The 27,619-nt window shown below is 47.2% G+C and overlaps 1 protein-coding gene across 1 annotated transcript in view; it reads right to left on the minus strand.

Moving 5' to 3' along the window:
* Positions 1 to 27,619, minus strand: part of RASAL1 (RAS protein activator like 1) — a 270,898-nt gene that overhangs the window by 55,447 nt on the left and 187,832 nt on the right. The window contains exon 6 of the mRNA XM_073554111.1: positions 25,245 to 25,326. Coding sequence (XP_073410212.1) covers positions 25,245 to 25,326 — 82 coding nt within the window. The remainder of the gene's footprint in view (positions 1 to 25,244; positions 25,327 to 27,619) is intronic.

Here is a 27,619-nt window from a genome sequence, read left to right on the forward strand (position 1 = left end):
GTGCTCCTGGTTTTAGAAAGAGGTTGTGAGGAGGAAGTCCTTGTGGCTCCAAGGAATTCAGGAACTCAGTTGGATAAAATAATGCTTGAGCAGGGTCTATAACTGTATCCACTGACTTGTAAGTTGTGCACACACCTGGAAGGAGATTTAGACTTTGAAGATTGATCTTATTGACACTGTCATTTTTGGGAGCTAGAATAGCCCTTTCACACAGCCAGCCAGAATTTTTGAAGTGGAGTTGAATGTTTGGAAAAACCTTTCCTTTCAACTCCTCAATGGAAGGCACAATGCAACAAAAGTTGCTTGGGAAGGTGATCTGTCCAGTGGTTGAGTTTACTGGTGCCTTGCCATCTCCAATAGTCAACAGCTGGCTCGAAAACAGTCCAGCAGAAACATCGCCTGTCATGTAGACCCTCATGTTTGTGTTCAGTGACATTTTCTTTACTTTTCTCCAAAGGTACGATGCTTTGAGACAGGCATTGAGTTCGTCTGCAGGGGTTGATCTTGGAATAACAGGTAGTGTTTGGCGGAAGTCACCTGCCAAAACAACAACTACTCCTCCCATGATATATTTGTTGCTACGCAGGTCTTGCAAGAGTCTGTCCACTGCTTCCAGAGCCCTTTTGTGTGACATGGTGCATTCATCCCAAATGATGGCACTGCATTTTTGAAGCAATTTGGCCAGTCCTGATCCCTTGGCAATATTACACACGGGGCTGTCACTATGAGACAGGTTAAGTGGTAGTTTGAATGTCGAATGTGCTGTCCTGCCACCTTTTATAAGCGTAGCTGCAATTCCAGAAGATGCCACTGCAAGTGCAATCTTTTTTTGTTGTCGAAATTTGGCCAAGAGCAAGTTGATTACAAATGTCTTTCCTGTTCCACCTGGAGCATCAAGGAAGACAATCCCACCTTTGTTGGTTTCACTGAAACTTAGAATGTAGTTATAGGCGTCCCTTTGATCTGGTACCAATATTGGCTCATTCTGAGACACAAATACTGTCAGTTCATCAATATTGTAGTTTGTTTCTATGAAAATCTCCCTACACAATTGGATGCCTTCAGGATTTCTTATTGGAGCAGGCAAACCAAGCAACTGTAAGGCTTTTCCTGACATTGCTATGCACTGATCTTCAAGGCGCATTAAAGTTTCATTGAACATTTCCTCAGTGAAGTTGATGAGTTGCTGTGGATTTTCCCTTCTAATCTGCATGAGGATGTCCTCACTGAGATCATTTTTGTACTTTGTCCAAATCTCAAGAGGATTTGAAATGCTACAGGTTGTTAGAATAATAGCAAAGAGGTGTCTTAGTCACTTTGGGGTTTGTGTGGCTGCTGCTTCACTGAGGGTCATGTCCCAGTGTCCATCATTTTCCAGAAGTCCTTTTCTTTGGCAAGCTTCCCTGAATGTTTCACACACATGGCCTCCGACGGTCTTCAGGTCAGAAAATGATGTAGGGCCTTTGACAACATGAAGTAACATGCGCAGGTAGAAGCACTCTGCATTTGACGGATGAACAGTGTAGACGCGACCAAGAGTATCAGTTGCTTTCACCCCTGGATAGCCTTCAATATCAAGCCCCCGTTTCCTCCGTTCCAGTGGTTTTCTGGAGGCATTCCAAGTGTAGTACTTTGGTAAATCGCAGTAGAGAATTGTTTTTGCAAAAGGGTCTTGTTGACACAGCTCAAAAAATGCCAAGAGGGTGGTCTTAGGTGGTGTTAGGAGCTGCTGCTGTAAGTTTGCTGGGTTAAAGTAAATTCTCTGTCCATTTTCCAAGTGCACACTCAGATGCACAACTGGTGGGTAGTGCTCATGAATGGAGAATCCTAGTATTCTCCAAACAGCTTCATTGCTGCTTATGTACCTGCCCATCTGGAATGCCTCAACTTCATCAATAATAGGTCAATTTTTCTGCAGTTCAAAAACTGCTTGATCACTTCCTTTGTGGACATATTTACAGATAAATCAATCAAGTATAACAGAGTGGCAATATTCGACATTTATGTGGGCCTGGAAGATTTTTGACAGCAAAGGATTATAAGGCACTACCCACCTGTTGTCAATTTCTATCTATTGCAGTGATGATCCAACACGGATTTTGAGCTTTGCTGTGATTACCTACAATCAAGATGGCAACCTCATCAAATGTGGGAGCATTGAAACGTCGCTGATGTTCACCTTGTGGTGTTTTGTCAGCTCGAATGACAACCTTGTAATCGTCATTTGGCATGCATTCAAGTGCAGTCTTGAAAAGTTGAACATATGGATTGTTGGAGTGAAGGAACTGCTGCAAAATAGTGACAATATCAAGGCGAGTGTTAGGAATTAAAGAGCATCTTCGCTGAGCCTCTGCTTCTGCATTTCCCATGAAGAAGAGTTGAAGAAATTGAGGTTCTTCTCCTTGTAATGGAAGCAGTGAGCCAATTGAGTGGTAAACCTGTCCTTGAACTTTAAATGTCGGCATAAATCCTGTTGTAAACATTTCTCTTGTTGCACCAAATGATGTCATTTGGAAGCAGGAGTTGTACTTCCTGATGTTGTCCAAGAAATGCTTTGATATGGTACTGGTACCTGTCATCAGAGACTTTAGGGGATCTGGTGGTGACAGGAGAGGTGGAAGTTTTATCTTGCCATTTGCACAGCATAAACCTGGCGGTTCATCTTTCCATTTCAGGGCACTGCAGTACATGCAGACCACATCCATTTTTTCTATCTGAACTGTAGGATTATCCTGATAGTTTATGTGTGACTGGTAACAAAAAGCAGCATGTTTCAAATCTCTAACCATTTCCTGTGCCCTGGTGGAAGAAATAGCAATTCTCCTAGTGGCAAGTAGGCCTTCTCTCTGCTGAGATGACTCATTGGCCCTTAAGGAAACAGCTCTTCTCTTATCTGCAAACCTCACTTCCCTCTCCTCAGAAAGTTCATTGGCCCTTGAGGAAGCAGCTCTTGGTTTCATGTCTGCAAGCCTCGCTTCCCTCTCCTCAGAAAGTTCATTGGCCCTTGAGGAAGCAGCTCTTGTTTTCATGTCTGCAAGCCTCGCTTCCCTCTCCTCAGAAAGTTCACTGGCCCTTGAGGAAGCAACTCTTGTTTTCATATCTGCAAGCCTCGCTTCCCTCTCCTCAGAAAGTTCATTGGCCCTTGAGGAAGCAGCTCTTGTTTTCATGTCTGCAAGCCTCGCTTCCCACTCCTCAGAAAGTTCATTGGCCCTTGAGGAAGCAGCTCTTGTTTTCATGTCTGCAAGCCTCGCTTCCCTCTCCTCAGAAAGTTCACTGGCCCTTGAGGAAGCAGCTCTTCTTCTCTTGTCTGCAAGCCTTGCTTCCCTCTCCTCAGAAAGTTCACTGGCCCTTGAGGAAGCAGCTCTTCTTCTCTTGTCTGCAAGCCTCGCTTCCCTCTCCTCAGAAAGTTCACTGGCCCTTGAGGAAGCAGCTCTTCTCTTGTCTGCAAGCCTTGCTTCCCTCTCCTCAGAAAGTTCACTGGCCCTTGAGGAAGCAGCTCTTGTTCTCTTGTCTGCAAGCCTCGCTTCCCTCTCCTCAGAAAGTTCATTGGCCCTTGAGGAAGCAGCTCTTGTTTTCATGTCTGCAAGCCTCGCTTCCCTCTCCTCAGAAAGTTCACTGGCCCTTGAGGAAGCAACTCTTGTTTTCATATCTGCAAGCCTCGCTTCCCTCTCCTCAGAATGTTCACTGGCCCTTGAGGAAGCAGCTCTTCTTCTCTTGTCTGCAAGCCTTGCTTCACTCTCCTCAGAAAGTTCACTGGCCCTTGAGGAAGCAGCTCTTCTTCTCTTGTCTGCAAGCCTCGCTTCCCTCTCCTCAGAAAGTTCACTGGCCCTTGAGGAAGCAGCTCTTCTTCTTTTGTCTGCAAGCCTCGCTTCCCTCTCCTCAGAAAGTTCATTGGCCCTTGAAGAAGCAGCTCTTGTTTTCATGTCTGCAAGCCTCGCTTACCTCTCCTCAGAAAGTTCACTGGTCCTTGAGGAAGCAGCTCTTCTTCTCTTGTCTGCAAGCCTTGCTTCCCTCTCCTCAGAAAGTTCACTGGCCCTTGAGGAAGCAGCTCTTCTCTTGTCTGCAAGCCTTGCTTCCCTCTCCTCAGAAAGTTCACTGGCCCTTGAGGAAGCAGCTCTTCTTCTCTTGTCTGCAAGCCTTGCTTCCCTCTCCTCAGAAAGTTCATTGGGTCTTGAGGAAGCAGCTCTTCTCTTGTCTGCAAGCCTTGCTTCCCTCTCCTCAGAAAGTTCATTGGCTCTTGAGGAAGCAGCTGCTATTCTCATGTGTGTCAGCCTTGTTTCTCGGTCTTCACATTTTTCATTGGCCCGTAATGCAGCTTTTCTTTTTGCATCAGCTGACCTTCGTGCCATGGTCTTCCTTTTCTGATGAGGCATTATTGTTTTAAAAATAATCTATTATACCCACAGCTCATATACCCATCACATATCCTCCATCCCATAGTCCCGTTCCCATATACCCATCACATATCCTCCATCCCATAGTCCGGTGCCCATATACTCATCACACATCCTCCATTCCATAGTTAACCATTATGACATCATAATGAGCGGCGGCGGGGCTTGCAACCTATGATGACATCAGTGTCGCCATGGCAACCATTGTGACATCATAATGAGGGGCGGGGCTTGGCGCAAACACACTTTTCCACCCAGTATGTAGATAGGGGCAAAATTGTTTGGTGAATTGGAACGTGCGGGGTTAAAATTTCGCCTCACAACATAGCTTAGGACGCTCTCGGGGTCCAGACGTGTGACTGTGCCAAATTTTGTGGCTGTAGCTGCGACGGTGCGGATGCCTATCCCGGACATACACACATACACACACACACACACACACACACACACACACACACATACATACATACACACATACATACACACTTTGAGCTTTATATATTAGATATTATTAGTTTTGCAAAGTTTTCAAGATTTTTGTTTGCTGTCACTGAATAAAAGCTTACATTGAAATCTGTCTTGGTCATGTGATGAACACATAAGTGTAGGATTAATTACCATTAGGCCAAGTTCACACTAATGTACTTGATGGTTCATATACAGACCTCAATACCAGAACAGACCTCGGGTCTTCCAAACTTGGAGCCTCAAATGTGTCTGTATGCTCGGGTTGGAAAACCTGTGGTCAGTCCTGGCATTGTGGTCCATATACAGATGGTGAGTATGTCAGATCTATCAATCTGTGTAGGGCGTTGTCACCACCGCTGTGCCTACCCGCCAGTCACTTACCTGGTCCGCTGCGGTCCGCCCTCCCGCTGTCGCTTTTAGTCCCTCTGGCTTCTCTCCCGAGTCCTGACACGCTGTCTCTGCTCGGCCCTGCTGTGTCTCTCCTCAGATTCCGCTTGCACGCTCTTCCCGGCGTCTGCGCCAGGTCCCTTAAAGGGCACCCGTGCATTTCTTCAGTATTTTATGCCCTTGGATGCCCCAGTCCAGTAAACCCCAGCAGCCAATCCAGGTGAATCATGGGGTATTTCAGGACACCTCCTCTAAGGGGAGGTGCTTGGTTATTTGCTTGCTACCTGCTCTGTAACCCTGGCCTGCGTCTGCTGCCCTGTTAGCTTGCGCTCTTACTGCTACCCAAACCCCCCCACTGCTACACTCAGAAACCCCTCTAATCTTATTAATATTCCCTGCATGCCATCTGTCTCTCTTAATTGTGCACTTTGGAATTCTCGCTCAGTGTGTAACAAACTCTCCTTCATTCATGACTTCTTCCTTTCTAATTCTCTTAACCTCCTGGCTCTTACTGAAACCTGGATCCAGCAGTCAGATACTACCGCTGCTGCTGCTCTTTCATACGGGGGGCTACACTTCTCTCATACCCCAAGATCAGACAATAGAGCTGGTGGAGGCGTTGGTCTGCTCCTATCACCAAAATGTACCTTTCAGGTTATCCCTCAAGTACCCTCACTTGTCTTCCCTTCTTTTGAGGTCCATGCCGTCAGACTCTACACCCCCTTCTCCATGCGAGTGGCGGTGGTGTATCGTCCTCCCGGCCCCTCCCATCAGTTCCTGGATCATTTTGCCACTTGGCTTCCACATTTTCTCTCCTGTGACATCCCTACCCTCATCATGGGAGATTTCAACATCTCCATTGCTCTTCCCCTCTCCCCATCTGCTACTCACCTTTTATCTCTAACCTCCTCATTTGGCCTTTCGCAGCTTACTAATTCTCCAACGCATGAAGACGGAAACTCCCTTGACTTGGTCTTCTCTCGGCTTTGTGCAGTGGATGATTTTGCAAACTCCCCTCTCCCGCTCTCTGACCACAATCTTCTTTCATTCTCTATAAAGAACTGCCAGGCTGCTCAGGTCACCCCCACTGTCCAGACTTATAGAAACATACAGGCCATTAACACCCAGAAACTTCTGAAGAACTTGCAGTCTTCATTGGCCCCTATCTCCTCCCTCTCATGTCCTGATTCTGCATTGAAGTATTACAATGAAACACTTCAAAGTGCCCTGGATGAATTTGCACCCCCTATAAATAGAACACCACAACGCAGACGGCGACAACCCTGGCACACGGTGCAAACACGTTTCCTGCAGCGGTGCTCCAGGTGCGCCGAACGTCTGTGGAGAAAATCCAATCTACACGAAGATTTCATCCATTTTAAGTTTATGCTTAGAACATACAACACTGCCCTTCACCTCTCCAAACAAACCTATTTCAACACCCTCATCATCTCACTGTCCAATAACCCGAAACGTCTCTTTGACACTTTTCATTCTCTACTCAATCCAAGAGTACAGGCCCCAACCACGGAGCTCCGAGCTGACGATCTGGCCAATTACTTCAAAGAAAAAATTGACCAGATCCGACAGGAAATTATCTCCAAATCCCCTCATACCATGCACTGTCCTCCCTCCCCCACTGCATCTAACTCACTCTCTGATTTTGAACCAGTCACAGAAGAAGAAGTAAGCAGGCTCCTTGCATCTTCTCGCCCAACTACTTGCACCAGTGACCCATTTCCGTCACATCTCCTCCAGTCCCTTTCCCCTGCTGTCACCCCTCACCTAACTAAAATATTTAACCTCTCTCTCTCTTCTGGTATTTTTCCCTCCTCATTTAAGCATGCCATCATACATCCACTACTTAAAAAACCATCCCTCGACCAAAACTGTGCCGCTAACTATAGACCTGTCTCTAATCTTCCCTTCATCTCTAAACTCCTGGAACGCCTGGTCCACTCCCGTCTTATCCGCTATCTCTCAGAAAACTCTGTTCTCGACCCTCTCCAATCCGTTTTCCGCTCTTTACACTCCACTGAAACTGCCCTCACTAAAGTCTCTAATGATCTGCTAACAGCTAAATCAAATGGTCATTACTCCATGCTAATTCTCTTGGATCTCTCTGCAGCATTCGACACTGTGGATCATCAGCTCCTCCTCACTATGCTCCATTCCATTGGCCTCAAGGACACCGTTCTCTCCTGGTTCTCCTCCTATCTCTCCGACCGCTCCTTTACTGTTTCTTTTGCCGGTTCCTCCTCCTCTCACCTTCCCCTTACTGTTGGGGTTCCTCAAGGATCGGTTCTAGGCCCCCTCCTCTTCTCCTTGTACACTGCCCCTATTGGTCAAACAATCAGTAGATTTGGTTTTCAGTACCATCTCTATGCTCATGACACCCAATTATACGCTTCTTCTCCTGACATCACGCCAGCCTTTCTAGAAAACACTGGCGATTGTCTAAACGCTGTGTCTAATATCATGTCCTCACTATATCTGAAACTGAACCTGTCAAAGACTGAACTCCTTGTGTTTCCTCCCGCTACTAATGTACCTACACCCGACATTGCCATTTCCGTCTGTGGTTCCACTATTACTCCCCAGCAACATGCCCGCTGTCTTGGGGTCATACTTGATTCCGAGCTTTCCTTTGCCCCCCACATTCGATCACTGGCTCGCTCTTGTCATCTGCACCTCAAAAACATTTCTAGAATTCGACCTTTTCTTACTTTTGACTCTGCAAAAACTCTTACTGTTTCTCTTATTCATTCTCGTCTCGACTATTGTAACTCTCTTCTAATCGGTCTCCCTCTTACCAAACTCTCCCCTCTCCAATCTGTCTTGAATGCTGCAGCCAGGATCATATTCCTCACCAATCATTACACCGATGCCTCTACCTTGTGCCAGTCATTACACTGGCTACCCATCCACTCCAGAATTCAGTATAAACTTATTACCCTCACCCACAAAGCCCTCCATGGCTCAGCACCACCCTACATCTCCTCCCTTGTTTCAGTATACCACCCTACCCGCGCCCTCTGTTCTGCTGATGACCTGAGGTTAGTATCCTCAATAGTCAGAACCTCCCACTCCCGTCTCCAAGACTTTACACGTGCCGCGCCAATTCTTTGGAATGCACTTCCCAGGTCAATACGATTAGTCCCCAATCCACACAATTTTAAGCGTGTCCTGAAAACGCATTTATTCAGACTGGCCTATCACCTCAACACATTAACCTAACCTATCCCTGTGTGGCAGAGCCAAAAGTTTTACCATAACCAGGTTCCCAGCATCATGTTCCCACATGCTTTATGCATCCATTAGCCCTCTGTGTCTGTACTGTTACACACTTAACATTATGGCTGGTCCATACAATCAGGGCAACTGTTACCACCCACCTTTCGTGTCTACCTCTTTCCTCATAGACTGTAAGCTTGCAAGCAGGGCCCTCACTCCTCTTGGTATTTGTTATAATCTACTGTATGTGATTATTCTTATGCTGTAATGTCTATTGTCTGTACAAATCCCCTCTGAAATGTAAAGTGCTGCAGAATATGTCGGCGCTATAAAAATAAAATTTATTATTATATTATTATATTATGCACACTTGCGCTGCCCTGCCTGCTACCGCACGCTCATGTCTTAGTGCCTCTCCTTTCCTCTATATACCAGTACTCCAGTATACTGCCCAGGCTGTATAATCCCCTTCCCATGTAACGCCTTCTCTTTTCACAGCTGCCTAACGCCTCAGCCTTCCAGTAGTTCCGTCCTGACGTCTGCTCCCGGTGTCCATCCTGTTTCCCGTCTGGTGTCCTTGTATCCGTGTTCCCGGATCCTACACCACTGGTCTTCCACCCTCCCATGGTTCCACTCAGTCTCGGTCTCCATTCACTGCCTGAAACGCCCCTCTTGGTTTCAGCTACCGTGGTCTAGTGACCTCTGGACTTGCTCCTGACGATCCCTGTATAGGGGTCGATTTCCCCTAGGTCAGCTCTCCCAGGGGTAGGTCTGTTCCATGGTCCAGAGGGTCCACTCTTAGCGCTCGCCGCCTGCGGCATCACAGGCGTCTGCAGACGAGCATATGAAAAGTTTCATCCAGAAAATGCGGACGATATTTTTCAGATTTTTAACTTTGTTCCATCCGTGTGTCCGTTTTTTTTATGTCTGTGTGACGTCCACTGTAAGGTAGCGCTTGTTATTCAGGTTGGGGATACTCGCTTTGCAGCCAAATAACCAGATCCGGCACAGGTTTTCCATAAAACATCAACAGTCCATGTGGTTTATTCAGGCATCATAAACCAAATCAATAGAAAGTTCATATCAAACAGCATAGTGTCAATGACAGAGCTCCACTCTGTTAACCCTGTAGTCACACAGGTTTATGCAATGTCCAATACGCAGGCTCTCTAGCCTCACCATTATCTCATCCCGTGGCCAGGTTACCACATGGTTGCTTCACCACACTGCAGACGTCCATTCCCTCCTCTGGGAACTCTCAGACACATGCAGCCATTACACACAGGCACTTCAGGAAGGCAGACAGATCTTCCAGCGAGACCTTCCAAATGGACCAACCAGGTCCAAGCATTTTCTCATGTGACCTACCCTGGCCACCTTATATGGTCCGTAGTCACACCCACCGGATCACATAGCTATGACCTCATCACAGGTCCTTCAATCATTCACACACATATACGTTACTATGGCATTCTAGATGTAGGTAGCTACCTGGAAAGCTCTACCTGACATAGTGTAATGAAAGCTCAGCAGTACCTCTGCTGATCAATACACATATTCAAGCTTCCATCCCAAGGCCACCCACCTTGAGATACATAACGGTCATTCAACATCCTGCCACTCATCCTCTCTCCTGGGACACCCACACAGCACCCTCTAGCGGACACAGTGGTCACTACACCACACCACGTACAATCTATTTTCATACAACTACCATAAACATTTACATGATCACATACAGTTTCCTAGGTTTATCATAGAAATCTGCCCGTAAAAATCAGATGCCACTGATGAGATCTGATTTTTTTTCTCGCACCAATAGACTTGAATGTGAGTGTGTCATTTGAGACTTGGATGAAAGTAATGCATGCTGCAATTTTTTTCTGACGGACAGTTGGATTGAGAAAAAAATCGTTCATATGAATAACATAGGTCACTATGTGATGTCCACAAAATAGGACAGCATACAGTTCGTCTGATTTATACACTCGAGCCCTAAACCTGAGTAAACAATGAAAACTCTTACTGAATGACTGCTAATTAAGATACTAAACAGAACTGATACAGAAACTATGTTTGAAAATTGTAATACTTTTTAATACAGAAGGAATAACTTTTATTTGCTAATTTCAGAATACCCCCTCAACCTTCCTCATAACATGTGATACACATACACTATAGTTCTGATTATATAAAAAAGTAAAATTAATAAATTTTCGTATTATGTAAAAAAAAACACCTCTTTGGTATCACTGCATCCGTAAAAGTTTGATCATTGAAAATAAAATATAATTAGTTATCCTCCACATTGTTGGAGATCCATCATACTAAATAGGCAAGAATGCTGTCATCATTATGGTCTCTGGCCCCATCGGACCATATGTCCGAATCCAGTTTTGCGGTGGGAAAGAGGGTGTGTCGGACGTAAGGCCCAATGGGAATCAAGAACGTGAAGATAAGCGAAATGTGAAAGCATCCTTAATCTCTTTGCCTCAAAGCCTGTTTTCACCATCCTGACCAGGCCAATTTTTAAAATTCTAACCAGTATCACTTTATGTGGTAATTAGAGATAAGCAAATATGTTGGGATTTGGTTCCAAATACGATCGGATTCGAATATTGTTTTTGCAATATTCGTCAAACATAGCTGAACATCATTCGAGTCAACGGGAGTAGAAATTACCGAATATGTTCGGAACCGATCATAAGACATACATTCGGCACAAATATTGGTAGAATATGGCCCGAATATGTTAAAATCAGATTCGAGACCAAAATCTGAGCAAATTTGCTCATCTCTAGTAGTAATAACTCTGAAATGCTTCAATACAGAGACTGTTTTTCTGACATATTGTACTTCATGATAGTGGTAAATTTATGACGATATTTTTTGTGTTTATTTGTGAAAATATAGGATATTTGGTGAAAATTTTGAAAATTTTGCAATTTTCGAACTTTTAATTTTTATATCCATAAACCAATGTTATGTCACACAAACTAGTTAAAAAATAACATTTACCACAGGTCTACTTTACATCTGCATCATTTTTGCAACATGATTTTTTTTTGTTAGGAAGTTAGAAGGATTAAAAGTTTATTAGCAATTTCTAATTTTTCAAACAAAATTTAAAAAACCATTGTGGGACCACATCAACATTTGAAGTGACTCTGAGTGGAATATGTGACAGAAACTACCCAAAAGTGACACAATTCTAAAAACTGCACCCTTCAAACTGCTCAAAACCATATTCTAGAATTTTATTACGGTAACTTTAATTTCATTTATTAAATGAAAATGTTACTTTGTCCCACAAAAATGTCACTTGAGCCTCAAATTTTGCATTTTTACAAGGGTAACAGGAGAAAATGCACCATACGGTTTGTTGTGCAATTCTCCTGAGTACTCTGATACCCCATATGTGGTGGAAAACTACAGTTTGGGCAATCGGCAGAGCTTGGTAGGGAAGGAGCATGATTTGACCTTTTTGGAATACAAAATTGGCTGGAATCGATAGTGGACACCATGTCTCGTTTGCCTAAACAGTGGAAACCCCTGACAAGTGACCCCATTTTGGAAACTAGACCATTCAAGGAAATTATCTAGATGTGTGCTGAGCACCTTGAACCCCAAGGTGCTTCACAGAAGTTTATAACGTTGATCCGTGAAAATTAAAAATGTAATTTTTCACACAAAAATGTTGTTTGAGCCCCAATTTTTTATTTACACAAGGGTAACAGGAGAAAATGGACCCAAAAATGTGTTGTATAATTTTGCCAGACTACGTGGATACCCCTTATGTGGTGGTTTCTCTTTTTTAGTGTTACTCCAAAGGACATTGCACTATGGAAAACCATAAGAGGACCTGGACCTTCGATAGACTTTTTACCTTGTTTTTACTTGGATCTATTGTGTTGGGAAATCCAGGAACTGAAAAAGACCCTATTGTCTACTCCAGAGAAGCTATACTGCTGCTTAGGGATACAGCAAGGCAGCATGCTGCTATTTTTTTTTCTGAATTTCCCCATGGTGGGACGATTAAAGGATTATCTTATCTTGAAACCTATTGTTTGGGCGTACGGCAGGGTTCGGAAGGGACTTCTGGAACGCAAAATTGGCAGGAATCGAAAGGGGACAACATGTCGCGTTTGGAAACCCGGATGTGCTTAAAAACAGTGGAAAACTTGACCCCTCAAGGAATTTTTCTAGATGCTTGGTGAGCACCTTAAACCCCCAAGTGCTTCAGTCAGTTCCCGCGTCATGTCATCCTGCTCTGTCTGCTTCTTGCAGCAATGCTGCTTATGATATGGAATTCATTTAGCCTTAGGGGAGCATGAAGGTCTGGACACCCGCGATGTTGAGAGGTTTCTGCAGATGTTCCGTTTGGTTTTTGAGGTTCCACGCCATACTTCCTCTGCTGCCTTGTCTTTCTTGAGTCTAAGGCAGAGCATGGATACTGTAGTCCAGTATGCCTTACGCTGCCATACCTTGGCTGTGGAGCTGACTTGGAGCGAAGAAGCCCTGGTGGCGTCAAATTAAGGATGAGTTGGCTGTCAGAGATTTACCTTCTTGCTGGATGCCATTATACGTACACCTGTCCACCAGGATTGTTCTCCGTTTCTATGAGTGAGCTCAGGACTAGGTTAAGCGTCTCCTTTTGCCAGATGACTACCCATACTGGCTCCGAACTTCCAGGTCTCTTTGCTACCATGAGTGACACCACCAGCTACTGTGCCAATGCAGGTTGAGTGGACTACGCTTTCTGTACAAAAATTACAGTGGAGGTACAGAGAGAACATGTGGATGTATTGTGAAGGCAAGGGATACTTTGTTTGCCAGTGCTCTGTGAGACCGGGAAACCCCAGCACCTAGGATTGGCCAGAGGGTAATTGCTATCTATGACTAATGTCTGAAATTACCTTGATCTGGCAGGAGATGTCCCTCTCCATTGCTGCCCATCTGGATTCTGGCTCTGCAGGCAACTTCATTCATCTGGATCCCGTCCGTTGACTTTAGCTCCCTTCACAATGGCTGGATCATCCTTTGAATATGGCCTCCATAGACGGGCAACTCCTGGCTAAATCTGCTCAATTCATTAATCTCTGCCAGTCATGCTGTGGATCGGTGTGATGCATACAGAGAAGATTTCCTTCTACATACTATCCAGATCAATGAATTCTGTTCCCCTGGGCCTTTCGTAGCTGCGCCTACACTCACTGGTGACTGGTCCTCTGATCAGGTACTTCACTGGGGATTGCACTTTGCTTCCAACTGCCTAGCCAAGGTCACTCACAAGACTCCACCCTCCTGTCCCTTCGAACCTTGCCTCATTGCCCATCCATTCCCATGCCTTTGCAGACGTCTTCAATGAAAATAAGGCTAAGGATCTGCCACCTCACATACCTTATGACTGTCCCGGTGATCTGCTACCTGTCACCCTCACCGTGGGCTTGGGTCTCCTCTATGAAACCCGAGCCATGTCTGAAGACATCCAAGAGAATTTAGTCAAGGGATTAATCTATAAGTCCTCCTCTCCTGCCAGTGCTGGCTTCTTCTTCGTGACTAAGACCGAGGGTTCCCTACGCACCTGTATAGACAGTCAAAAATCACAATATAAAACAAAAACCCCTTGCCTTGGATTTCTGAGCTTTTTGACAGAATTCGGGGAGCCAATATCTTCTCTAAATTGGATCTCAGTACTGCCTTGTAAGCTTACAACTTGATTTGTATCCATAAGGGAAAAAGGCCTTTAATACCCATGACGGTCACTATAAGTATCTCGTCATGCCCGTCTCACAGTGTTTCAGGAGTTCGTTAATTACATCTTCTGGAATGTCCTCTATGTTTCAGTGGTTGTGTATTTGGATGATGTCCTGATATTCTCTCCTGATCTTTCTTACCACAGAGGACATGTCTGCCAAAAACTGCAGCGTCTCCGGAAGAACAATTTGTTTGCTAAATTGTCCAAATGTGTCTTTGAAGGAACCTTCTTGCCCTTCCTTGGCTACATTGTCTCAAACCAAGGTCTTGAAATGGATCCTGAGAAGGTTTCTGGTGTTCTATCCTGCCTGGTCCTCAACGTGCCCCTCAGTGCTTCATGGGTTTTGCAAACTTCTACAGGCAATTTCTCCAGCACTTCACTTCCTTTGTGGCACGTATCTCTGCCTTAATCAAGAAGGAGACCAATGTCAGAGACTGGCATAAGTTGGCAGTGTTGGCCTTCCAGCATTTGGAAGAGGCCTTCACAAGTGCTCTGGTGCTGCATCACCCCGATCCCAACAAGCAGTTTCTCTTGCAGGTAAATGCCTTATCTATTGGTGCCGGGGCAGTTCTTTTGTAAAGAACTTCTTTGGGGGAGTCTGTTTTTCTCAAAACTTTTCGCCGGCTTGGCAAAATCATACTATTGGGGATAGCGAGCTTCTGGCTAACAAGATGGTGCTTGAAGAGTGGAGACGTCTACTGGAGGGTGCCAGCTCTCCGGTGATAATTTACATGGACCATAAGAATCTGACCTTCCTGCAGTCCACCCTGTAGTTGAATCCTAGTCAAGCCAGTTGTGCAATCTTCGCTTGTTTCAACTTTGAATTGCACTTCCATCCTGCAGAAATAACTGTTAAAGGCAGATGACCTGTCTCAATCCTTTGATGTGACTGATTTCCTGGAGGAGCCTCAGCACATCATTGACTCGGTCAGGATTATAGAGGCAGCCCCTGTCCTTTTAAAAGACATTACCCAAGGCAAGACCTTTGTCTTCTCTGCTAGAAGGAGAATTCTGTCCTGGCGACACCAAACTGATTGCTCGCCGCTTCTGGTGGCCCTCGATGGTCAAGCATGTCTGGGACTTCATAACCACTTATTCACAATGTGACAGAAAAAAGTCTTCCAGGGATAAGTCTACGCATTTCTTCCACCATGTATGTCTCCACAGTCTTTCTCTCCAGATAGTCTCCGATTGTGGAGTTCAGTTCACTTCAAAGATTTGGAGAGCCCTGTGCAAGGTGCTGAATGTCCAGATGGACTTCTCCTCTGTGTACCATTTGCAGACTGATGGGCAAGTGGAATGGGCAAATCAGATCCTTGAGAGTTACCTTTGCCACTCTGTCTCTGCCTGTCAGGATGACTGGGCGCAACTACTACCATGGGCGGAATTTTCCAGAACAACCAAGTTGGGGAGCATATCTATTGTTTGTGGTATACTCCCAGCATCCCAAGTATCCTCTCCTATGTCTATTTCCTCCAGGACACCAGCTGCTGATTCCTCTTATGGTGACTTCCTTCAGAGCTGGCGACACTGGCGACAAATATTCATAGTCAAGAAGAGAGATTCTCCACCTCAGTACCACAGAGATAAGGTCTAGTTATCTTTTCAGAACATTCTGCTGAAGGTGCTTTTGTACAATTTTGCTCCTCGGTACCTTGGACCATTCAAGGTTCTCAAACAGGTTAACCTGGTGTCCTATAAGTTTCAACTGCTGCCTAATCTTCGGATCCTGAATGCCTTCTACGTCTCTTTCTTGAAGCCAGTTTTCACGCTGAAACTGTAGGAAAGCTGGGGCAAAGGAACCCTATACTTTTCCTTAATCTAGGGGAGTCCTAGTCTATCCCTAAACCCAGAAGGGGGAGATGCTTGGGTCTCATAACTCTCTGTGGACAGGAGTGAATTGGTAAACACAGGTTGGACAGACAGGGGGGAAACCAAGGCACAAGCAAACAGCATACAAACAGAATAAAACACTAAGGGGAAATGGGTGCACAGTAAAGAGGGAGAAAAGCAACATGAAAAAATGCCAAAAGGGGAAGATATACGTATTCACATCAAACCGCATGCAACAATCTCCAAACGACTAAGAGCGACTCTCCAGACCACTTTCTCCAATATAGCCAGGAACAGAATGAAGATTACATTGCTCCCATGGAGGGAAGCTAGGCACAGGTTTATATAATGAAAGGGTGTGGTTCCAATAAGCAGCACAGCCAATAGAAAGGGACGAACTCTAAACTATTTCCATGCCACCAAAACTCTGTTAACTCATGACTGGCCATGTAGATTTAAAGAGGACCTGTGCTCAGCTAATGGCTGCAATATTTTAATCTCAGATGTACTACAGGTCCTAGCAGAGTGTGTCACATTCATGACACAAGTAGTCATGAATCAGTTCTCCAAGGTTTGTTCTCCTGATCCTATGTCTGTTTCTAGAGGTCCTTTGGACATGTTCGAAGCAAAGGACATTTTGGACTCTAAGAAGGTGTAGAAAAATACCTTCTATTTGGTTGACTGGAGGGTTTTGATCCGAGGAGAAGGCTTGGGAGTCTACTGGGAACATCCATGCCACTGCCATTCTCGAAAGGTTTCTCCGACGGTCTGGACAAAAAAGGAGGGGGTGTAAAGGGAGGGGGACACCTTCACGGTGGTAACCCGCATGCCTCCTCAGAGCCTCTCTATTCACCATGTGGTTTCTCATTGCATCAGGTCTGCTTCTTGCTATGTGCTATTGTGCTATGACAGTCATTTAGGCTTAGGGAGCGTGGCCGGTCTTTACAGGAATTTAACCATGCTGTGTCTTGCAGAGATTAGCTTCCCCTGCCCATCCAGTGCAAGCAGGGTCTTTATTAGGAAGCCCCTCCTACCACTCCCCGCCCTAACGTTGGTTCCTGCATTCCTCTGCATTCCGATTCCCATTAATGACCTGGCTTGTTTACCCGTCCTGCCTAACCTCTCTGCTTTTGACCTCAGCTACTTTTACTAATCCTGTTCTGCCTACCCCAACCTTGGACCGTCTGACTATGCCAAAGTCTCACCCCTCAATACTTCACACCTTCACCTCTGACCTTCCCTTCCGGTCAGCTGTTACAGACCCAAGGACAGCCTTGTGTTGTACCTGGTGACTACCGGCTGCAAAGCCTATACTCACCATCATAGGCTCTAGCGAATACCTGGTAGTCAATTAGGAAGAAAAAAATAAAAATCAGCGAGTAGATTGCAGACTAAAATATAACCTTTAATCCATTAGGTTAAAACATGAATGGCACAGGATTGCCGGGCATGTAGAAAAACACTTCAGAAACAGATGACGCGTTTCGACATAACAATCTTCATCTGTTTCTGAAGTGTTTTTCTACATGCCCGGCAATCCTGTGCCATTCATGTTTTAACCTAATGGATTAAAGGTTACATTTTAGTCTGCGATCTACTCGCTGCTTTTTTTTTTTTTTTCTTCCCAAGTACGTTTGCTCTATGGAACCGTGCTGAGTGTTAGGCGTCGGATTTCCGGCGCTGCACAACGGGAATCCCGAGCCTTGCCTCCGACGGTCTCCTATTCCTCCCCAGCCGCAGAGGAGCTTGCTCAGCAAACTCGTCGGTCCCGGCGCTCTGTCCAGACCAGCTCCGTGGGTTTGCTTGCTGCTGCCACCCCTGGTTCAGCTTTGGCAATGCATGCTGCTCAGCAGCAAGATCCTCCAGGGACTAAGTCCTCATGTCGGGCCACTGAGCATGCCTGTGGAGTGATCTCCCATTGGAGATCAAAGGTCATGTGCTCAGGTCCTGCTCGTGTTCGGATTGGCCCATCCGAGAAGCAAGGAGGATCACGGACGTCTGCGACTATAAAAGGTTCGCATGGCCACTCGGCCATGCGCTAAGATAGACTCAAATAGTTTGGTGTGTATGATGATGGATGCATGTATCTGGTGTCTGACTCATTATGAAACCCCTACCCTTTGATACGTCTGTTGTTAGGGTTTAGAGACTGAGTCAGCGCCTGCTAGTGGCTAGCCTGTAGGCCACAGTGCATACCGGCCGTCTGCACACTTGCACACGCCATTTATTTGATCCCTGTTGGTATCGCAGTCGCGGTGCCGGGCGCTAGCGGTCTAGAGGGACTTCAGTCCTGCTGTCTAAGGGCTGAGTTCTGTGACGTTACGCTAGCGCTTACTCTGCCGAGCTCTGTGAGCGAAAACAGGCTACGGCATCTATTATTTGCGGTAGTGCGGCTATAAGTCATAAGAGTTCGCCTCGGTACACCTTGGGTGAGGTTAACCCCGTGTGTGCCGTTATTGCACCGCCATATCGCGTCCGCCATTACCGAGCAGCAGTTAACACCTCTGCACGGTGGACCCCGGGCTGCGAACGCACCTAAACACCATCTTATTATTTGGTGTGTTCCGCCAGCCCTTAACATTATCTTAGCGCCAGGGTCTGACCGATAATGGCGGATGAACAACGACTGCATAGGTACATCCAGCAGCTGGAGGGTAGGTTGGCAGCGCTAGAGCGTTCCACCTCAGCTGCGGATGTTACCTCGGTCGCCGTTCAGGCAGCTACAGAGGCTGTCGCTCGTGTCTCCACGGCCAGTCCTGCCCCGACCTCGTCCCGCCTCCCGCTGCCCGAGAAGTTCTCAGGGGATAGTGCTTCGTGTAGGGGTTTCGTGAGTCAGTGCTCCATTCACCTAGAGCTGCTGGCTACACGATTTCCCTCTGAGCGGGCCAAGGTGGGATTTATCATCTCCCTCCTGTCGGGCAGGGCCTTGGAATGGGCCACTCCACTGTGGGAGCGTGGGGATCCCCTGGTACAGAGTGCCACCCACTTCTTGGTCGCTCTGAAACAGGTGTTCCTGGGACCTCAGGTCACACATGATACGGCACTCCAGTTGCTGGCGCTAACCCAGGGTTCGTCTTTGGTCAGCCAGTATGCCATCCTCTTCAGAACTCTGGCCTCTGAGCTGGAGTGGCCAGATAAGGTGCTCATACCCATATTCTGGAGAGGCCTGGCTGATCATGTCAAGGACGCCCTGGCCACCAGGGAGGTGCCCACCACCCTAGAGGAGCTCATTACAGTCTCCACCCGTATTGACGTTCGCTTCACTGAGCGAGGGTTGGAGAGCTCCAGGTCCTGCCAACGCTATAAGTTGGCTCCAAATTTTGCCAGACCGCTGGAACCCCTCGGCCCACCGCCCGAGCCTCCAGAGGCCATGGAGGTGTCGCGCACAGGGTCCAGGGCCCGGTCCGTGCGGGTACCCCCAGTCTGCTTCCGTTGTCGGCAGACTGGGCACCACGCTAACCAGTGCCCACAGCGGCCGGGAAACGCCCCCGTCTAGTGGTTATCGGAGGGGGCCTACTAGACACAGCTAATTTCTCCTCCAAGCTCCTGTTTAAAGGGGCGTTAGAGTTTGAGTCTTCCATTCTGACGGTGGAGGTTTGCGTGGACTCTGGGGCGGAGGGCAACTTTATGTCATCTGCCTTCGCTCAACAACACGCAGTCCCTCTGGTCTTGCTACCTCAGCCAGTCACCATTAGGGTGGTGAATGGGGCGACACTCCCGTCCCTAATCACCCACCAAACGGCTCCACTGAGACTCTCACTGTCTCCGTCTCATCAGGAGATGCTGTCTCTCCTTGTGATGCCAGAAGGTATCGACCAGGTCCTCCTAGGGGTTCCCTGGTTACGGGCCCACTCTCCCCACATAGACTGGTCCTCGGGGAAAATCCTCGCTTGGAGTAAGTCCTGCGAGGGTAGGTGTCTGAGGGACTGCATTCAGGTCGCTACTTCTGAGGTTCCTGCAGATCTCTCCTCGCTTCCCAAGCCATATCGGCAGTATGCAGACGTTTTCTCCAAGAAGGCGGCGGAGATCCTTCCGCCGCACCGCCCTTACGACTGTCCTATTGACCTCTTGCCCGGCGCTGAGCCTCCCCGGGGTCGAGTATACCCCCTATCTCTCCCAGAGACAGAGGCCATGTCGCAGTATATCAGGGAGAATCTGGCAAGGGGATTCATTAGGAAGTCGGTGTCCCCGGCGGGAGCGGGATTCTTCTTTGTCCAAAAGAAGAATGGGGAATTACGTCCGTGCATCGATTACAGGGGACTTAACGCCATAACCGTTAAGAACAAGTATCCTCTGCCCCTGATATCGGAACTATTTGATAGGCTACGGGGAGCGAGAGTATTTACTAAGCTTGATCTGCGGGGAGCCTATAACCTGATTCGCATCTGTGATGGGGACGAATGGAAGACGGCATTTAACACCAGAGATGGGCACTATGAATATCTGGTGATGCCCTTCGGGCTATGTAACGCCCCAGCCGTCTTCCAAGATTTTGTGAACGATATCTTGCGCGATATGTTTGCCACCTCGGTAGTAGTCTATCTGGATGATATTCTTATTTTTTCTCTAGATATTGACTCCCACCGGAGAGATGTTCGCAAAGTTTTCGATCTCCTGCGGGCCAACTCCCTCTATGCCAAATTGGAGAAATGTGTGTTTGAGCAGGAGTCCTTGCCTTTCCTGGGTTACATCATCTCAGCCCAGGGTTTGGCCATGGATCCTGCCAAGCTACAGGCGGTGATGGATTGGCAGGAACCCCATTCTCTCAAAGCGGTGCAGCGCTTTATGGGGTTCATAAATTACTATCGCCAATTCATTCCCCATTTCTCAACTTTGGTTGCACCTGTGGTAGCCCTCACCAAGAAGGGTGCGAACCCCAAACTGTGGTCGGAGACTGTCTCCAAGGCTTTCGCTTCCATTAAGTCCCATTTTGCTAGCGCTCCCATTCTACATCGCCCTGATGTAGATAAGCCATTCATTCTAGAAGTGGATGCCTCCTCCGTCGGTGCTGGGGCGGTCCTTTTCCAGAAGGACTCGCAAGGTCGGAAGCACCCATGCTTCTTCTTCTCCAAGACCTTCACACCGGCGGAGAGGAATTATTCCATCGGAGACAGGGAGTTGCTAGCAATGAAGCTGGCCTTCTCAGAATGGAGACATCTCCTGGAGGGGGCTCGCCATCCTTTCCAGGTGTTCACCGATCACAAAAATTTGGTCTATTTGCAGACGGCTCAGCGGCTGAATTCTCGTCAGGCCAGATGGTCCTTGTTCTTCTCCCGGTTCCATTTCACACTACATTTTCTCTCCGGGGAGAAGAACATCCGTGCCGATGCTCTTTCTCGCTCTGTGGTGTCATCAGAGGAGGAGGAGGAGCCTTGACTGATAGTCCCATCGGAGAGCCTGAGGACCGTGGCTCCGGTTGCTCTTGAGTCTGTACCTCCGGGCAAGACTGTTGTCGCTGTCCATCTGCGACCGGAGGTCCTCTCGTGGGCTCATTCGTAGAGAGTGGGAGGTCATTTCGGGATCAAACGGACCACTGAACTACTGGCGAGGACATACTGGTGGCCGCATATGGCCCGTGACGTCAAGGACTATATTCAGGCGTGCGTCTCTTGCGCCCAGAATCGGCCCTCTCGGCAGCGGCCCGCTGGGTTACTCTATCCTCTGCCGGTTGCGGACAGGCCCTGGGAGATGGTTGGTATGGACTTTGTGGTGGGTCTGCCCAAGTCCAGTGGCAGCACCGTCATCTGGGTGATCACCGATCATTTCTCCAAGATGGTGCACCTAGTACCACTCTCTCGGCTACCGTCGGCACGAGGCCTAGCAACATTGTTCATTAAACATGTTTTCCGCCTACACGGCATGCCGCATAAGATTGTCAGCGACCGTGGTCCCCAGTTTGCTTCTCAGTTCTGGAGAGAGCTCTGTTCTCTGCTCAGCACTGAGCTAAATCTCTCTTCGGCCTATCATCCCGAGACGAATGGGTTGGTGGAGAGAGCCAACCAGACCCTGGTGACATATCTGCGACATTTTGTCTCGGCTAGGCAGGATGATTGGGCATCCTTACTGCCGTGGGCGGAGTTCGCCTTGAACAACGCAGTAGCCGATTCCACCGGTCAGACCCCATTTCTCTTAAATTACGGTCAGCATCCGCGAGTCCCCGTGCCCATGCCTGTGTCATCCACCGACTCTAAGGTGGCAGACTGGGCGGTGGAAGCACGTGACATTTGGGACCGCACGCAGGATGCTATCCGGGCCTCCAAGGAGAGAATGAGGTCCTCCGCTGATACCCGCCGGTGCCCTGCTCTGACCTTTGCCCCTGGCGACCTAGTGTGGCTCTCTGCCCGTAACATCAGGCTGCGGGTGGAATCCGCTAAGTTCGCACCACGCTACATCGGTCCTTTCAAGGTCCTCGAGCAGATTAATCCTGTGGTCTACCGTCTAGCCCTTCCACCACACTTGGCTATCTCGGACACGTTTCATGTGTCTCTCCTCAAGCCAGTTCACATGTCCCGGTTTTCTGAGCCAGCTGCCAGAACATCAGATCTGTCGTCTGACGAGTTTGAGGTCAATGCCATCGTGGGATGCAAGGTGATGCGGGGCAAAAAGTTTTACTTGGTGGATTGGAAGGGTCATGGTCCAGAGGCCCGGACCTGGGAGCCGGTGGAGAATATCCACGCTCCTCTTCTCATTGCAGAGTTTGAGCGGAGCGAGGCTCAGAGAGGAGGGGGCCCTAGGAGGGGGGGTAATGTTAGGCGTCGGATTTCCGGCGCTGCACAACGGGAATCCCGAGCCTTGCCTCCGACGGTCTCCCAATCCTCCCCAGCCGCAGAGGAGCTTGCTCAGCAAACTCGTCGGTCCCGGCGCTCTGTCCAGACCAGCTCCGTGGGTTTGCTTGCTGCTGCCACCCCTGGTTCAGCTTTGGCAATGCATGCTGCTCAGCAGCAAGATCCTCCAGGGACTAAGTCCTCATGTCGGGCCACTGAGCATGCCTGTGGAGTGATCTCCCATTGGAGATCAAAGGTCATGTGCTCAGGTCCTGCTCGTGTTCGGATTGGCCCATCCGAGAAGCAAGGAGGATCACGGACGCCTGCGGCTATAAAAGGTTCGCATGGCCGCTCGGCCATGCGCTAAGATAGACTCAAATAGTTTGGTGTGTATGATGATGGATGCATGTATCTGGTGTCTGACTCATTATGAAACCCCTACCCTTTGATACGTCTGTTGTTAGGGTTTAGAGACTGAGTCAGCGCCTGCTAGTGGCTAGCCTGTAGGCCACAGTGCATACCGGCCGTCTGCACACTTGCACACACCATTTATTTGATCCCTGTTGGTATCGCAGTCGCGGTACCGGGCGCTAGCGGTCTAGAGGGACTTCAGTCCTGCTGTCTAAGGGCTGAGTTCTGTGACGTTACGCTAGCGCTTACTCTGCCGAGCTCTGTGAGCGAAAACAGGCTACGGCATCTATTATTTGCGGTAGTGCGGCTATAAGTCATAAGAGTTCGCCTCGGTACACCTTGGGTGAGGTTAACCCCGTGTGTGCCGTTATTGCACCGCCATATCGCGTCCGCCATTACCGAGCAGCAGTTAACACCTCTGCACGGTGGACCCCGGGCTGCGAACGCACCTAAACACCATCTTATTATTTGGTGTGTTCCGCCAGCCCTTAACACTGAGTGCCAGCTGCCTAATGAAGACTTCACAGAAGGGTGAGCTGACTATAGTTTGATTTTTTTTCTAGTAGTCAGTTAGTTACATCCCTCCCAGAGAACCCTGGCCTGTGGCGCAGTGGGTCTACACCCACCAGCGTTACAATGATGTTGAGCCGTGAAAATAAAAAAAACAAATTTTCCCGCAAAAATTTAGTTTTAGCCCCACATTTTTTATTTTCACAAGGGTAGCATGAGAAAATGGACTTCTGAAATTTCTACTGAGTATGACAAAACCCCATATGTGGTGGAAAACTTCTGTTTGAACACAGTACCGAGCTCCAAATGGAAGGAGTGCATTTTAGAGTGCAGACTTTGATGGAATAGCCTGTGGAAGCCATGTTGTATTTCGAGAGCCCATACTGTACTTGTATGTATTATGTATACCCCTCTTCCCATGTAAAGCGCCATGGAATAAATGGCGCTATAATAATAAATAATAATAATAATGTACCTTAACAGTGGGAATCCTCCACAAGTAACCCCATTTTTGTATGCAGATCTGGGAAAAAGATGGCGCGCAGAGCGACGATCATTATTTTAAATCAACCCTTTTGGTGGCGATTGGTCAGTAACTATTGTTCAGCCAATCGGAGCCAAAAAGGTTAATCCTCAGAGGTGAATTCTCGATTCTCCATTCCATTTTGACTGCTGTGATTGGTGCTGTCTCAAACAGCACCAATCACAGCATGTCACGTTGATATTTTGTTTAGGCTTTATTGTCAAATCGCTTCGATTTGCTGGTCAGAATTGATCAGCCAATCACAGCAATTACTGACACAGGGGGACATGCAGAAATCGTCTACTGTCAGAGACTGCAATCATCTTAATTTGATCACCGTGCGATTAAAAATGCAAAAGTGGTTTAGACAGAATAAGTACAGTTAAAGACTCAACGGTTAGGAATCCTGACTTGAGGTTAATAATGTCCCCTTCCAACCTTACAGTGTTTAGCAAACTTTGCCACTCAGTTTGATATGTAATAACACTTAAATTTACTTACAAAACAAACAAAAAGCCTAGAGACCAGGCAGAGAGATTCAGAGACTGTATGCTGTACAGTGCAAAAGTCCAGGATGAGATAAAGCCAATATTGACTGCAGATCAGTTATACTCAAGCCGATTGGCGCATGTTTACTGGCCTACTTAGTAAAGATAGAATGACTGTTAGTGTGCTCCATCTTCCACAGAAGATGATATTATTGGCAGCACATCACCAATGTGCAACCGATAGTGAAGATGTTTATAGTGTAACCGTCATTTTAATTAAATTAAAATGATGGTTAATCTTTAAACCAGATTTAAACCATATTAAAAAATCATTTTTTCCAGGGAACAAGCATTTTGCTCGTTCATCAGATTATTGATGGCTTGTTTAGTTAGATGGGCCAATAGTAGTTAATTCCCCAACAGATGTTTAGAATCCACATGTACAGTACACACGTAAAGTAACAGCATACTTACTGAGGTCTCCAAAGTTTGATTGTTACAGAAGATTCGTACAAATGGATCTGAAGTTCCGGAGATGTCTCGTGGTGCCAGATCTCTGTACAAGGAAAGGAAGAATATTGAAACATAACACACTTCATTGGTATATTAGAACCTTGAGCAGGTGTAAAAACAATACAAAAAAATAAAGAAATACATTTAAAAAACTACGGTATATCATAAAGTCAAGTGACACTGGAGGTTTGGACGTAGCATGCATTTTCCTTTTATCCCCATCGAGTGTATTTCAAAACCTGAAGAGGAAAAATATGCTGAAAAGAGCAAACATAAAACCAGCAAGTTGAAAGGTAAAAGAAGAGACTTTCAAGCAGTTCAGTGATTTTTCAGGCGTTTTATGAACCATACCAGCTCCAAAATACTCCTTAACCCCTTCCGGACCGGTTGATTTTCCACAGATTGGACTTTTATGAATGCAGTAACACCAAATATGTGTATTTTTTTCTTAAATTTTAATGGGGGGAAAAGGGTGGTGATTTGAAATTTTGTATATATTTTTTTAAATACATTTTTTATTGTATGTCATGGTTTGAACTGGGTTCTTGCCCTGCACTCACAGGGTTAAGTGTTCGTGGCCTCTTTCTGGATCTGGGAGGGGTATTTATACTCACTCTTTACCAAGGTTCTCTGTCAGCTATACTGTTGTTCTGGTGTGTCTGACCCCTGGTGTGCGTGTATTCTGCATTGCTTGTTTGCTTCCCGTGTATGACCCGGTCTGTTCCCTCACTCTGTACTCCTTCTCTCGTTTTGGTACTATTGTCTTTTCTGGTTCTGACCTCCTGGCTTGGCTATCGTTACTCCGTTACAGTTTGTCCTTATTGTACCGTCTATTGCCCGTTCTGGTTTTCTGATCTACTGCTACATCCTGACTATCCATTCTGTCTAACCCTTTGGTACTGTATTGCTATCTCGTGCTTTGACCCAGCTTGATCTGGTTTCTGTCTCTGTCTATGTCCCTTGGTAACATTGTTCTGTAGTTACCTTTCTAGGAGTTTCCCTGCAGCTCCTAGCTCTGTGGAGCTTAGGCCATGCCCCCAGCAGTCACGTGCTTCAGGTCCTGATAGTCTGAAGCACGCATCATCTCCGCTGCTGCCCTTCTCCACAGGTATCTTTGAGCACTGTTTTTGTACTCAGGACACACGCAGTGGCACAGTGAGCAAGTGCAGTGCGGTGTTCCTGACATTATAGCTGACCATTTCAGTTTTTTTTTTCCTCTGAAGAAAAAAAAAAGTGTGTTATCCTCATGGATCCCATACAAGTTGTGGCTGATCAGATCAAGCACCTGACCCAAATGTTCCACAAACTTAATGTGGAACAGCGCACGATGGCCCATACCCAGCAACAGTTGGTGGATACTGTGCAAGGGGCTCCTAATGCTGGGGATAGAGATGTGTTATTGGCATCCCCCGAATCTCCGGTCAAATTGCCAGACCCTTTCTCAGGGGATAAAGGGAGTTCAGGTCGTTCAGAGAAGCATGCAAGCTTTTTTTTTTCTCTGAGGCCCCGCTCCTCCGGGGATGAGTTCCAGAGGGTGGGGGTCGTCATTTCCCTACTTTCGGGGGGCTCTACAGGCATGGGCTTTCTCTTTCTCTTCCTCTGCTCCTGAACGTGTCTGTGAATTTGTTCTTTGAGGCTCTGGGGCACATTTATGATGAGCCTGATAGAGTGCGTCTGGCAGAGGATATGTTGATGAGTGTGACAAAGGGGAGGCACTCTGCTGAATGGTTCTGCTCTGAGTTCAGACGCTGGGCAGCGGAGGTCTCCTGGGATGATGCTGCCCTCCGGGGTTTGTTCTGTAGAGGCCTGTCCGAACGTTTGAAAGATGCCCTAGCCCTTCTTCCTCCACCGGATTCTTTGGAGGACGCTATGATCCAGGCTGTCCACATGGACCGTAGGCTGCGGGCAAGAAGGGTCAAGCTGCAGGAGACCCCTTTATTCTCCAATCTGAGAGACTCTGCATCTAGTCCTGAGCCCATGGAGGTTGGTGCCACGTCATTGGAGGAAAAAGAGAGGAGACGCCATAGAAACAACCAATTGAGCTTTTACTGTGAATCCGCTGGACATTGGAGAAGGAACTGTCCTTCTTGCCCTTCTTCAGTGAAGCCGTCAGGAAAGCGACTGAGTCTGGGTAACAATCGAGGAGGTTGCCCAGACTCCCAGGTACCCTTTTCCTCACTTACTAAAATTCTGCTTCCCTTGAAACTAGAGCTTACAGGCGGTCCGGTTGGGACTACCGCCTTTGTTGACTGTGGTTCTTCTATTAATCTGATCGATGCCAAAGTTGTGACTTTTCATAAGATAGGGACAGTCAGGTTAAAAGATCCTGTTAAAAT

This window comes from Dendrobates tinctorius, unplaced genomic scaffold (assembly GCF_039654945.1).
Source record: "Dendrobates tinctorius isolate UK_male_01 unplaced genomic scaffold, ASM3965494v1 ptg000206l, whole genome shotgun sequence".
Taxonomy (NCBI): Eukaryota; Metazoa; Chordata; class Amphibia; order Anura; family Dendrobatidae; genus Dendrobates; species Dendrobates tinctorius.